Source organism: Mus pahari, chromosome 2, assembly GCF_900095145.1.
Source record: "Mus pahari chromosome 2, PAHARI_EIJ_v1.1, whole genome shotgun sequence".
Lineage (NCBI taxonomy): Eukaryota > Metazoa > Chordata > Mammalia > Rodentia > Muridae > Mus > Mus pahari.
This window is the reverse complement of record NC_034591.1, coordinates 77,362,183-77,376,689: the sequence shown is the minus strand read 5'-3', so window position 1 is coordinate 77,376,689 and position 14,507 is coordinate 77,362,183. Positions and strand designations below refer to the sequence as shown.

Here is a 14,507-nt window from a genome sequence, read left to right as displayed (position 1 = left end):
TCGTTATCTCCTACAGTCTGCAACATGATGGGTGCACAGCAAACATTCAGTGTTTGTGAAGTAAATGAATGTCTGTGCAGATTATCACAGTGCAACGTAAAACTAAACAAAACCAAGTATTTACTTTCCTCTACCAAGAAAACCCGGGACTGAGATTCATCCTGAAAATTCAGCTAAATCTTCAAACCTGAATTATAAATCTCACCTTAAAAACAGTAAGTCACCACTGAGACTTTCTGGGATGTGTAGGTGTATGTGTTGTTTTGTTGTGCCTTACGGTCCTGGGTTATCGTCTCTGCTGTAGTCTGACCTACCTGGCTGACAATAGATAAGATATTCATTTCAGAGGGAATTCTGAAGCACACTAAGAATGCAATACAGTCAGAGAACCATCCAGGTAAACCTATGGGTTTCCCCATACACTCTATTAGGATTAGATACACTAAGGAGGTCTCTATAAAACCCAAACCAGACAGGATTTGGAGACAAGTTCCTGGAAGGTGGTCAAGAGACAAACCAAAATAGAGCTCATTTCCCTATACCTCAACATGTGTGTCTCTTCATTAGTATCTCTGAGTTCTGTGACTCAAACAAATTAATCTATATGGGAAGGGTGGGCATATAGGAAACCCCATTTATAGGCCAGTCACTCAGAAGCACAGGTAAAGAAAGCCAAGGATTGGGGTGAGCCTATGAAGATATTATCATTGAGGACTAATTCCCAAGATGACTAAGTCTTCAGACAGACATATCTGAATATGAATTGTACCTTCAAAAGGCACATATATTGAAGCTCAGTCCCTAGCTTGTGGTGGTATTAAGAGATGGATCACAACATTACCAACTTTATGGGGTTTTTTGTTTGTTTGTTTTGTTTTGTTTTTAAAGATTTGTTTATTATTATATCTAATAACACTGTACCTGTCTTCAGATGTACCAGAAGAGGGCGTCAGATCTCATTACAGATGGTTGTGAGCCACCATGTGGTTGCTGGGATTTGAACTCAGGACCTTCAGAAGAGCAGTTGTTGCTCTTAACCACTGAACCATCTCTCCAGCCCTTTACCAATGGGTTTATCCTTTAAAGAGTTCATAACAATGGGGCTGTGAGGAGGTGGCCCTAATGGCAGAAGTAGGCCACTAGGTCTCATTATTGAAGGATGCATCTTGCTCCTGAACTCTTACAGCCTCTCTGCATGTCTGGCTCCCATGAAGAGGCGGCTTTCCTGTACCATATCTTGCTACCACAATGTTCCACTGGCTCACGTTTGACTGTGAGTCAAAACCTTTATTTTTTAGGTTATTTTTCTCAGGTTATTTGAAGTAACTGTGATAAAAAAGTCTCATTATCACAACAGTGCAGATCACAACTGAGCTGGGTTAATGAGCATGGAGCTGCAGTCTGGAATGGAGTTAATTGCTTGTTTACTGTGAGGTGGAAATCCTGACAACTTTCAGAGTTGGAAAATAATTAGTCATGAAAGTATAGCAGCAAGAGCTCTGAGTCAGCTTCTCCTTCCACACACACACACACTGAAAGCACTTAGTCAATACATGTTTATATAGTATTTCAGCACTAGGCAGTCTGCTAGATAGGAGAAACCCTATCCTGCTCACTTATTTTTTTTTTTTTAATTCAAATGCCTTCAATCAAAATACCTTCCTATGTATTACTATATCCACACAACTATCCCGTAAGACAGGAAGGGTGATTTTTATCATCTTTGCTTTATCTGAAAGCAAACAGTTTATGTGACTTAATGACTTACTTAGCTTCAAAGCCAAAAGGATGCAGACCTGTAGATAAATGAGCTATCCACTAAATTCTATGCTATTAAACATTCCCTATAATCTTCAAGTTCTTGCTCTATTGCCCTCCCCTTCTCTGTAGAGAAATTAAAATATAATTTTAATCCTAGAGTAATACATCAAACTTCGTGAAAGTAAAACACCCCACATCTTCAGCAGCCCAAGGTCAGGACTAACCTGTTGTCTTTGCACACGGCCACTCTGTCTCCCCCGGGTATCAACTTCTTCTGTTCTATCACCCCATAGCTTTCTCTGCACACCTTCATTCAAAGCAGAAAAAGATGCGTTTTCATTTTTGTTAACTAACATTTGCCTTTCTAGAACCCAAAAGACTCAGGAGAAATTAAGAATAAACATAAGTTCATAACCGTGTTTACTAGAAATTAGGGGTAGGATAAAAATCTGAGTCAGAAAATACCAACATCATAAAAACATTTTAAGCCATGTAGTAGTGGAATCAAGAAGAGAGTGACATGAGCTGTAGAAATGTCAAAAAAAGTGAAGACCAAATGTCTTGGCAGTTTTCCTAAGAGCACAGATATACAGGTTCCTCTCTGTAATGCATTTACTAAATTCAAGATAAGCCGACTGAAAGTCTCTGGCTTGGCTGTTTTGTTGGAAATCTAATGTTAATCATGACTTGCCATCACCGTGAAGAACAGCCACAGTCATAAATATAGGAGTGCGTACCGTGAAGTTGAGGCAAAAGGTCTCTTCGATGTCTTCACCAGGATAATCTAGAAGGTCTTGAAGACTCCTAGTCACAGAAGAAGAGTCAAAAACAGAAGTTATGTTACAATCGTGTCTCTTCCTCATTTAGGTCCAGACTATTTGCCAAGGAAACTAAAAAAGAAAAGTCTACAGTGAATATAAATTCAGAAGACAGAAAGCCATGTACTTAAACCTTAGGGAACTAAAGCAGCAGGCTTACAGACTCACTTCCCTCCTGACACAGTCCTACACTGATCATGAAATCAAGGTGGATTTGCCGGACACACTTGTGTTTGCTCCTCCTTAGCCTTGCTTAGTGTATACATATATACGTAAGAACAGGGTACTCTACAGTTCCCATGGAGTGGCATTACTCTGAGAATTACCCTAACACCATTAAAAAACAAACAAACAAACAAACAAACAAACAAACAAACAAAGGTCACAAAGTCACTGTGGTGGTATAAATTAGACTGACTCTCATAGGCTCCTGTATCTGAATACTTGGTCCCCACTTGGTGGCTCTGGTTGGGTAGGTTTAGAAGGTGTGTCCTTGCTGGAGGAAATATCACTTGGGGAGCTTTGAAGTCTCAAAACCACTCTCCTTTCCAGGCTGCTCTGCCTGTTTCCAGATTGAGGGTTGAGAAGTATGCTCCCCTGCCTTTCCTGCCACCGTGTCTAACCCTGCTGCAGAGCTTCCCTGGTAAGGAGACGAACTCCTAGCCCTCTGACACTGGAAGCCCAGAAAGTTCTTCATGACTTCATATCACAACAAAAGAAAAGCTATCCATACAGTCACCTTATCCAGACAGGAATCTTAAGGGTGGGTGAGGAGCTAATCACCTAAACCACAATGAACTCCTCGAACATCAGAATCCATACTGTCCAAAATCCCCAGCTTCCAATATTTCAAATGCAATTCCAGGAAAACTAATTTTGATAATTTTTTAAGAGTGTTGGGTGAGGCTCAATCAGCACACAACACTTCCTGGTTCAATACCCAGTCCTAAAAATGATAAGGAACAAAACAACCCCCACAAAGAAAGAAAGGAACAAACAGAAAAGTCACTTAAAGCAGTCACTTTCACTCTTCGAGGAGGACTTGAAAAACATAACACAAGATTGTATTTATGAAACCACTTCAAAACACAAAACAGGCAAATAATAGAGGCTTTCAAAAGCATAAACACTCAAATACATGAACCACACTTGTAAGGTACCATAGTTAAGATCCACACAAACATTATCCACAAACGAATACAACAAAAAAAAGAACTGCAGAAATAGGTAGCACCTGCTTATTAGGTGTGAGCAGCAGCTGTGGAAGTGTGACCACTGGAAATGAAGAACAGCCCAAATTTGAAAGGATGATCCATCATTAACTGGGTCACCACCAAATATATAGTCACTCAACGAGCTAGGATCTGGGAAATTTTATCTTTTATGAACACATATGTATACAAAGGAAATATCTTTCCTACTGAGAGAGGCTACATCATGGCAGTTCTCCCAGCTCTCCTCTTGCTGGGTCAAATCATTAACATGCCAGGCTTCTGAGGAAAAACCTCTTAAAATGTCCTGGAAGTGAACAGGCAAGCTCTGCATGTCACACCTGCTTTGCCCTACTCCCTTCTGCCCCTCCCCACAGATTAGGCAAAAGCCTTGTGAGGTAGTGTCAAAATGATGGGACAAGTCAGCAGCTAGGGAGGACTACAGAGAAAGCTAGGGAGGACAGCAGAGAGAGCAAGCCAAAGAGCCACCTGAGGGAAAAGTTCCTTCCACAGAACCCCAGTCTGTCACCGGGTGGCCAGCCAAAACCATACCTCAAAATAGCCACTTCTCAGAAGGCTGCAAAGGAAAGGGCAGCCACATCTCTTACTGCAGCTTTCTCTTTAGCAACCAAAACAAATCCAGCCTCTGTCTCATTCGCTTTTTTTTTTTCATATTCTAAGTTCCTCAGTGTTCCCACCCCACTCTTCCTGAGTTCTTGGCATCCTATGTAAGTATGGCAGTCTCATTTCTCGAAGGTACCCTAGAAACTTCTCCTTTTACCTCTAAGTAATGTTCTATTTTGTTTTGTTTTTTGTTTTTTTTTCCTGGTGTTAGGGGCTAAACCTAGCCTATACCCGCAAGCTCTGTAAATACCCTATTTTCTGAGATAGAATATTGCTTTGAACTAGTTGTAAAATGGAAGTCAGTTTTAAGCTCCTGGTTCTCTTGCCTCCGCCTCCTGCACGCTGGGACTACAGATGTTCACTACGGTGGCAGGTAGATTTACAGCTTTATGGTACTGGAGTGAAAGCTCTGAGACCTGGGATGCTAGACAAGCATGGTGCCACTGAGCTACACTGCCAGCCCCTGCTCCGACTTAAACCAGAACCTCTCTCCATAAAGAGAAGCTGCTCCCTCCCTCCGACGCCAGGTGTGTGTGTGTGTGTGTGTGTGTGTGTGTGTGTGTGTGTTTGCTGCCCAAAATCAACACAGAAACTCAAGCAAAAGGGGGCACTTAAGATGCAAAAAGAAAAAAAAAATGACAGTAGCATAAAAACATGGCTTGACTACTTTGAAAAGCATTCTGACAGCTCCTCTAAAAGCTAAATATGGAATCAGTATATGAATCAGTAATTCCATTGCTAGGCATACATCAAAGTAACAAAAATTTATGCCCACACAAAAACTTGTATAGAAGTGTTTTCAGCAACACTGTTCACAGTAGTTCCAAAGGAGAAATGTTCCAAGTGTCCATCCACTGAAGAACAGAGAAACAAAATATAATGTATGTGTACAAAGGAGTATTACACAGTGGGCTATCATACAATGGTATGGTAGGACCACAGAAAGGTGCGCCATGGCATGTAATCGGCCAGTCTGAAAAATGAAACACTGATTCATGTAATAACAGGACGAATCAGGAAAATATCAAATGACACAGACAAACTGAACAACACTTAAGATTCTATTTTAAAAAATATCCAGTGTAGCTAGGCATGATAGCACACATAATTAGTCCCAGCGTTCAGGAGGCAAAGGCTGTGAGCTTGAAGGCAGCTTGGTCTGCAGAGTTAAGTTACAGGCTAGCCAGGGCTACATAATGAAACCTTGTCTCAAACAAACAAACAAACAAACAAACAAAAACAAAAACAAAAGGACAGGCAGCCTGACAGAGGTGGAAGGCAGACTAGTGTTTACCTAGGACTCATGATATGCAGCCCAGCATAAAGAACAAAGGGCCATGGCTGCTTTCCAGGTAAGGGAACCATTACAGAACTGACTAGGGTGACGGTCACACAACTCTAAATACACTAAGTATATTTTAAATACTCTTTACATGGGTCAGTTGTATGGTATATAAATTATCTATCACTTTATCAATAAATGTTTTCAAAGTCTCTCATTTCAATAATCTCCCCACTCTTATCTCTGCCACATGACAAGGCTCAGTTTCCTTACTCTGTATTTTTTTTTTTTTTTTTTTTACTTTTTTTGGTGCAAAATAATGAAAGTGGAGACTATTATATATTTATTCCTGGGGAGCTACTATGCCCCCCCCCATTCTTTATTTAAACGTTTATTTATTTTACGTGTGTGGGACTTTTTGCCTGCATGTTTGTCTGTGTATGCTCAATGCCTGTGCAAGCCAGATGAGAGCATTGGATCCCATGTAACCGGAGTTACAGATGGTTGTGAGTCACTATGTGGCTTCTGGGGACCAAACCCAGGTCTTCTGAACGAGCAGCCAATGCTCTTAACCACTGAGCCATCTATCTCTACAGGCCCAGGCCTCTCTCTTAATTTCCTCACGTGTCTACACAGTGACACAGGCAACGCTTTACACAATGCTGTGTGATCTGCAGTGTTGTAATGCACCCAGACTTGCACATATGTTGTTTTCCATCTTAGCCCCTGTGCTAGAGCAAGGGGGAGCAGGTCGCCACACCATCAGCCTAACTCTTAGCTCTTTACCTTCCTTCAGTTGGTGACAGTTCCTTCAAGTCTTCCAAGCTAGGCTTTACATTCAGTAACTTCTTGTAGAGAGCCAACGGGAAGTGGAGGTCAACCACAGTGGAGTTGTAGATAGCTAATCCACAGGTTATGCCAATCAAGTGAAACCAGTTGTGCTCTACAAAACACTTTTTAGGGTACATGAGAACGTATTAGAAAGAAATAGTGTTTGAAAACTCTGAAATACTCTACCATCTATTCAAGATATTTCAGTATATTAGAATAAAGCCCTGCTTATGTTTATACTGAAGCAGAGAAACGTCCCTGGCCAAAGTTCATTAGTGTTAATAGATGCAATGCAGACCCAGTCAAGCACCCGTGACTCTCCTGATGGTAAAGAAACGGCTTCCTATTCTCTCCAGCAGAATGGTTCTGTGATGACAGAATGGCTGTATTCTGTGCCACCCCTTACCATAGTCTGTGGCTACAAAGGACATGAAATGTGAATAGTAGTAAATCTTTATTACTGAATTATAATTTAATGAATATCTAAGGAGAAAACTCCAGGAGCCCCTAAATTACGGCTTGGATAAAATAAGAGTCCCTCAAATGCTAGAGCTCTAACCCAGGTATTTATGGATGCGTGGTAAGTGCTCTACCACGGATCGACAACCCCAATCCTAGCATGCCTTTTAAAACTTAGCTCTACTATTGAATTCTTAAATAAAAAAAAAGTACAAGTCTATGTGTACATATTCAAACACAAACTACTACTAAAAGAACAAATATGTGACAACTGATGTCTAATACATTAGAAAACTAATTTATTTTCTCTTTTTATAAGTGTTCAATGAAAGCATTCTCCTGGCCTTTTGGATAGAACTTACTGGTTGTAAAGAATGACCCCACAATGTTATCTTACTCCTTTTACAATAATCACATCACCTCCATTTCTCACTCTGTTGCTTCCAGAGCAGCCTGTCCTTTTGTCTGTTGTTCAAACCTGCCCTACCCACATGCACAGATGTCTCGGCAATGTATATCAATGCTTAGATCACACTTGATACTTGGATCTAAGAGTTTCTGGGTATCTGTAATGGTGAATCTTGATTGTTAACCTGGCTGGAATCAACGTAGAGACATCCCTCAGAGAGGGTTTGTGAGGGCATTTCTAGGAAGGACTAGCTGAGAGTAAAGACCCTCCCACACAGTGGGTGGTACTTCTCAGAGGTCAGGGAAGAGCAATGCTGTCTGTCTCTTTGCTTGGGCTCTTGGGTGTGTCTGCTGCTGCTGCTGCTAACATCACATTTCAGCTTCTTAGGGTTCCACTCTAGACTAATGAGCAGCTTTCAGGAATTCTCCAGGCCTTCCCACTAACTGAAACTAGGGAAGCATCCAATTTCAAGGACAGAACAACTGTCCCAGCATATAGCAAGCCACTGTGGACTACGCAGCCCCTATGATGTAAGCCAATCTAATAAAATCTTTTATACAATACAAAGTTATTAGTTCTAGTCTTCCAGAGAACTTTGACTTATACAATCCCCATAACCAAAGTTTCCAGTATCTGGGTTTTTTTGTTTTTTTGTTTTTATTTTTCCTAACTCATTCTCTGGCATCTGCAGACCAGGATTTCTTCTGCCTTGGCCTATAGACCATAGAGTGGATGGCAATGTTTTCACTTCTTTCAATGCTTAAAGAACCCCCAAAATATATCTAGCACTGGTTCTGGCCTTTGAGCTGCTGCAGTCCCTGGGCTGATGAGGCCAGTCTGTCTCCACTGTCCATACATGTGGAATTCCATGTGGGCACTCTTCTCATCTTGATCCTGAGCTATGATAGAGAATGGGAAGAGCTAAAGTAATATAGCATTACTTTGTTATGTGTATGGCTCTTTTGCCTACATGTGGACACAGGCAAGCCTGATGCCTGAGGAGGCAACAGAGAACATCCCCTAGAATTGGGCATTACAGGTATCTGTGACATACTATCATGCGGATGCTGGGAATCAAACCTGGGTCCTGTGTAAGAGCAGCCAGTGGTTTTACCCACTTATCCATCCCTCCAGCAACCAAAACTAACTTATCACACATCTTTTTTAACCTTCATGTATACTATTCCCTGGATCTCACCACTAGAAATGACACTGGGGCTCACGGCTGACCAAACGCACTATAAGTCTTGAAAGTAGGTTAAGCCTGAAGGCTGGGCATGTTAGGCCTTTTAATGGTTAATTTTGCAATGATAGAAAGCCAAGGACTAGTCTCACAACAAGTAGAAAGTTCAGTACAAATGGTACACTTAATGGTGACATTATGAACTTACTGTATCTGAAAACCACAAGAGATTTGAATCTTGATAGTAGGTAAACATCCCATAAATGGGATTCAAAAGTTCTTTTAATAGCAAAAGAAAGAACTCCTTCGTCACACCACCAGCATCTACTCCTTCTTCCCCATCAAAGATCACCTTGAAACAGGAAAACAAAATGAGTACTTCAGAGAAAGACATGCCCAGCCAAAGACTCAACTGTGCAACAAAGCAGGAGGCCTGACTGAGTAAACTGAAGACAGTGGCTGTGCGTTATAAACCCCAACTTCTAGGGAGAACAACCACATAGACCAGGAAGACTAGTAGTGTCTTTGAAATTTTCTTTTTTGTAAGGTACTAGTAGTTGAACAGGAGTCACACACAGGAGAAGCAAGTGTTCTCACACTGAGCTATACCTCAAACGCTTTATTCTGAGAAAAAAAAAAAAAAATCTATCCACGTTGTCCAGAATGGCTGTGAGCCTACATTCTCCTACTCCCGCCTCCTGATTAGCTGGGATAAGAGTTGTGTATATGTGTCCTTATTAGAAGATTTTGGAAATGGTAACAATATAAATTGGTGAACAGATCAATTTAATTTGTTGTGAACTATGGTTCTGAAGCTCCTGAAACCAGCATTTATGAGGTAATTTGCAAGAGATAGAAGTCATTTAATTTTAAACAAGTTCAAGAAATCCATTAACTATTCCTCAGGATACCATACAGCCTGGAGCACAGTAAGCAGGCTTATGCACTAATGCGAGGTCTATGGGAAGAGCTACTTTATTACTAACTACACGCTGTTACTAGGCCTACAGCTTTCAAGAGGATTTCCCACTTTTCCATCTCTCCATTTCTCCTTTACCTTCTCATCTTCCTAGCTGAGAGCTTGGTTGTTGTATTTTGTCAAAACCTGACATCTTACATGACTGTTTTTGACAGTCTAGAGCAGAGACACTACAGGAAGCAGAAGCAGAGCCCAGGTGTTACTCAACCACCCAACAGCATTTAATCTGATGCTACAATGAGATGCTCTTTCTGGTGACTTCATAAAAGGACATGATTAGATTCTTGTGAAAAAGAAAAAAAGAAAAAAGAAAAGAAAAGAAATCAATGATGATATGCTAAGGTACGATATAATATGGCAAGATAAGATATGGTTGCCCTCCATATCTTAGTTAGATCTCTGCTTGCTGTCATATGCTTATAAGATACTAAAGGAATTCAGGGAAGGGACTCACTTTGAGAGGCTTCTTCAAGTCAATGTCAGAGTGAATGCTCAGCTCTCTCAGGGCATCTCCAACAAGGTGGTTCCTACGGACATGAAGGACCAGGAAGGGGCTTCTGGCCAGCAGAGGCTCCAGGGTAAGAAGCATGAAGACATTCTGCAGGTTGGCTCCATTGACTGCTACCTGGAAGAGAACAACAGAGCAATCTTTTGAGTTCAGCACTCAGTCTGAAGACTCTGCTCTACCAGAATGGGAAGCACCAGAAATGGCTGACTTCATTTCCATTTTGCCTTTTCTCCAAAGCCTTTTTTACTATTTAAATTTACAGGCTATCTAAATCTTTCTAATATGGACTCAAGAAGGTTAGCTGAAATAATTTATGAGCTATATGATCTAAATAATTAGGCCAAGCAAGGTGATTTCAATTCACTAAGACTAAAATAACAAGACACTTGAAGAATCATGGCAGAAGACATGAAAACACGATTCTCAAAACAGCAGAAGCCAACAGTCAGTGTGGAAAGTATCCACTTCAGCAGAAAACTTGCACCTCAACAGCATCAAAGCTATATCCATATGAAAACAGATATAAGTACAGATAGAGGAAATACCTGAGAAAGACAGAAATAGAAAGACAGAAAGACACATGAAGACATACATGCTCATCTACAGCAGGGCTTGGTAGATCTGGATTTCTAATGCACTAATGTCTCTGTATACATTCAAACAAAATATATTATATTTTATAATAAAATACACAATAAATCAAACCATTAAACCAATCATTTTTGATTCATTAAGGACCACCCTTTAATTATACCCCTTGCATCAACTCAGCAAAATGTACTTCCCGCCCCTTCCGGCAGCCTGAGACCTGATTTTGCTTTACTCTTGAACTAATAATGGTTTTCTATTATTTTAAAAGGTTGGGTGTAATATTTACAATGTAATAAAATATATGAAATTCAAGCTTTAATACACATATCTACAAATTTGCTTTAATTTGGGGTGTTTTGACATTTTAACTTTTTTTAAAAGCTTTTTCTCTTTCTGAGGCTGCTGTCTACAAAAGAGTTAAGTGGTTCTTAATAGAGACACAGGGTCCACAAAGCCTCAAGTGTTTGCTACCTGGCAGAAACAGAAAATACTCATCATTTCAAATCTACATGAATGTACCCTGAACATAAAATTACTGAAGCTGGCATGGTGGGACACACCTGTAATCTTAGCAACAGGGCCCTGGAGAAAGGCCAAGACTTCAGAGTATCCTTGACTAAAGAGTGAAGTCAAAACTAGCCTGGAATGAAACTCAACCAGGAGGTGAAAAAGACCTTGACCATGAAATGTGTAAGAAGCATGGGGTAAAACAATGGAAACCTGCCACAGAAGACTGGAAGACAGGCCTGATACAGCAGAGCAACCCTCTGCCAAAAGCAAGGCAGAGAGTCAATGCAGTCTCCATCCAAACATTTATCTTTAAAAATCATCTTATTATCTGTGTAGTAGTGCAATTGACATACGAAACACTCCTGTAACAGCATTACTTGATATATTTTATGTAGAAAAATAAAGAGAAAAAAATCAGGTTATAGAAATAAACCCACATAGCTACAGACTCCTCACCTTTGACAGAGATGTTAAAAACACACATTAGAAAACGACAGCCTCTTCAACAGATGATACTGGAAAAACTGGATATTCACATAAATAGAAAAAGAAAGAAAGAAAAAGGAAAGAAAAAAAAATCTAGACCTGAATCTCTCATCCCTGTACAAAAATCACCTCAAAATAGATTGAAGAGGCCTTCATGTAAGACTTGGTAAATTAAAAAATACTTCAAAATAGAGACCTAGCCAAGGGCTTTCACAAGAAATAACTCACTGATGGGATTGTATGAAAATACGACATTTGCAGGAAAATGTATGGAGGGGTGTGCTAAGCAAACTGAGGAGGAAACCACATCCTGTTTCATACAGACAATATATGTTTAACTGTAAACATTTACATGGGAGGAGGAAAGGAACTTAGAGAGTAGAAGAGGCCTAACTGGGGCAAGAGAGTAACAGAAGAAAACGTGAAAGGAGGGAGGGGTCTTTCCTGGGAGAAGGGGACCAGCAAGAGTGTGTCTCAGAGAGAGATAGAGGGTAATGGAAAGGCAAAGAACAGAGTATAATCACACACACACACACACACACACACACACACACACACACACACTACACCCCCCCATATATATATATATATATATATATATATATATAGTCACACACACACACTACTATATATATATTGTCACACACATGGGGGGGTGTAGTGTGTGTGTGTGACAATATAATCCATTTCTAAACAGAATTATTCCAAAAGAAGCCTAGACTATAATTAGAGCATTTCTCAAAAAATAAAATAATGGCATTATTAAAAAATATCACTCTTTAATGTCATAATAAAACTTCACTCAGAAACCTCCCTGAGAAATTACAATGAAAGGTGGACAATGACAAGAATGGTAAAAGGAGAGGGTGATTCTGAACAAGCTACCTGCATCTGTAACTCAGCATCAGTCTGCAGCATCTTGGTCTTAGCTTGGGCATCAAAGATGAAAGGATAGGAACAAAGGGTTACAGCATCCTACAAGAAAACACATCGTTAGTGTTATTACAGTGTCTACGGAGAAAGAACACTGGAAATACATACATACATGCAAAAAGGCATTATTTACCTGCATGATAGACTGTCTAGCCTTCTGTGTAAAGAACAGAAAAGACAATTATTACTTGAATTATAAAAGCATAATTTTACCCCTCCACAAATATAAAATATATATAACAAATCTTTTCATATTACCTGGTTATTCAGCCATCAATCTAATACCATTTCAATTACTGACAATGTTTTAATGAGAAAAAAAAGACATGTTTTGATAGGCAAAGACTGAAAAAAAAAACCAGCAAAAATAATTCTTAAATAAGTAAGACTTTTAAGGGCCATTTTCATACATCACAGGATTGAGTTCTCTTTACAGGAAATCTAATCCCACTTGGCTGCGTGGCACCTGACTATGACTTAGCAGCTGTGAGGCTGAGGTAGGAAAACTGCCAGCTGAGGGCCAGCCTGGGCTACAGAGCAAATGTGAGGATAACATGTGGATTCTAGATTAGAGCTGCTTAATCTGGAATGCAAGTGACATTTTATCGGTCTCCTGCATACATGCTTAGAGGAACCAAACAATAATAACTGCATTAGACTAAGAATTTTGCCCTTAATAGCTGCTCAACAAATTGGGAATGATTTTAAATTGGAAAAGAGTCACAGGAAACAAATTCAGCTACAATGAAATATTTGAAACAAATACAGTAAAGTTTTATGTCAGGAAAATGAGGAAAACACCCCCCCCCCCGCAAAATATTATTTGTTTACATCAGGCAGTGCATTTCATTAAATTCCTCCAAATAGTTAGCAACATTGGCTTTCAGGTTATGACCTATTACAAAGCACCAGCTGGCTCCACGCTGAGTGAAACACAGGCAGGACAACAACAACGATGCAATTTATCTGCCACTCCGTGCCACACCTGTCCAGCCCTGACCATGGGATGTAGACTGACACAGACTACAAACATAAGCACATGGTGGAATGAAACCCATATGTAGAAAACCAGGTCCAAGAATGTTTCAGACACCACAAACCAACTAAAGGGCACCATACTTGTCTGGACCCCACAGAAAGGAGATTTAACAATAAGGTGGCAAAAGGTCCCAGTCACTGAGCAGCCGGTGAACAGTTCATGGGATTGACTGCCAGGCAGAGAATACCAGCTGTCCCTGGGGCTTCAGCTCAGCCAACATGGTCCATTTGACTTGTTACCTGTGCATCCAGCCCTCTATCCATTTGTCTATATACTGGTATATCTATCTGAACCAAATCCTGTACCTCACATTGATGATTCTATAGCCCTGCAGGCAAACTTGATGCTATCTCTCATTTTTGATCCTATGGCTCAGTTCTGCTGGCCTCCAGAGGTAATCTGTCTGGACTTAGCAGTCCTGGGGGCACCTGCAATAGAGGTCTCTGCACCTGCTTTTCATGTGGCCTCTGAACTCTGGCTTCTTGAACTCTTCTGTAGACAATGTGTATGTAACCTGTGTGTATACTGTGTAAAATATAACCTAGGATTTCACAGGTAAGACTAATAATTAAGACTAGCATAAAAGAGCTTGTAATTTGCTAATGGCCAGCTATTGTGATAGCTAGCTCATATGGTCAATTTACAATCTTCTGAAAAGCATTTTGGATATATTGATAAGGGTGTTAAAAGGGGAAATGAATCTCCGTGGAAGTATGAAGCATCATTCTATGGGCTGGGTCCTGGCCAGAATAAAGAGTAAGAATGTCAGACTAAGGGGTAGCTCAGTTAATGGAGTGCATGCCTTATACATATGAAACCTTCCGTTTGACTCCCAGCACTATTGAGACTGAGCATGGTGGTGCATACCTATGATCCTCTTACT

At 40.3% G+C, this 14,507-nt stretch overlaps 1 protein-coding gene across 3 annotated transcripts in view; it reads right to left on the bottom strand.

Moving 5' to 3' along the window:
- Herc3 (HECT and RLD domain containing E3 ubiquitin protein ligase 3) overlaps positions 1–14,507 on the bottom strand; it is an 89,195-nt gene that overhangs the window by 23,287 nt on the left and 51,401 nt on the right. For all 3 annotated transcript variants that reach the window (XM_029534556.1, XM_021189850.2, XM_029534558.1), the window contains exons 16-22: positions 12,719–12,742; positions 12,538–12,627; positions 10,012–10,182; positions 8,787–8,930; positions 6,483–6,649; positions 2,499–2,565; positions 1,986–2,068 (exon numbers count right to left, since the gene is read on the bottom strand). In XM_029534556.1, coding sequence (XP_029390416.1) covers positions 1,986–2,068; positions 2,499–2,565; positions 6,483–6,649; positions 8,787–8,930; positions 10,012–10,182; positions 12,538–12,627; positions 12,719–12,742 — 746 coding nt within the window. The remainder of the gene's footprint in view (positions 1–1,985; positions 2,069–2,498; positions 2,566–6,482; positions 6,650–8,786; positions 8,931–10,011; positions 10,183–12,537; positions 12,628–12,718; positions 12,743–14,507) is intronic.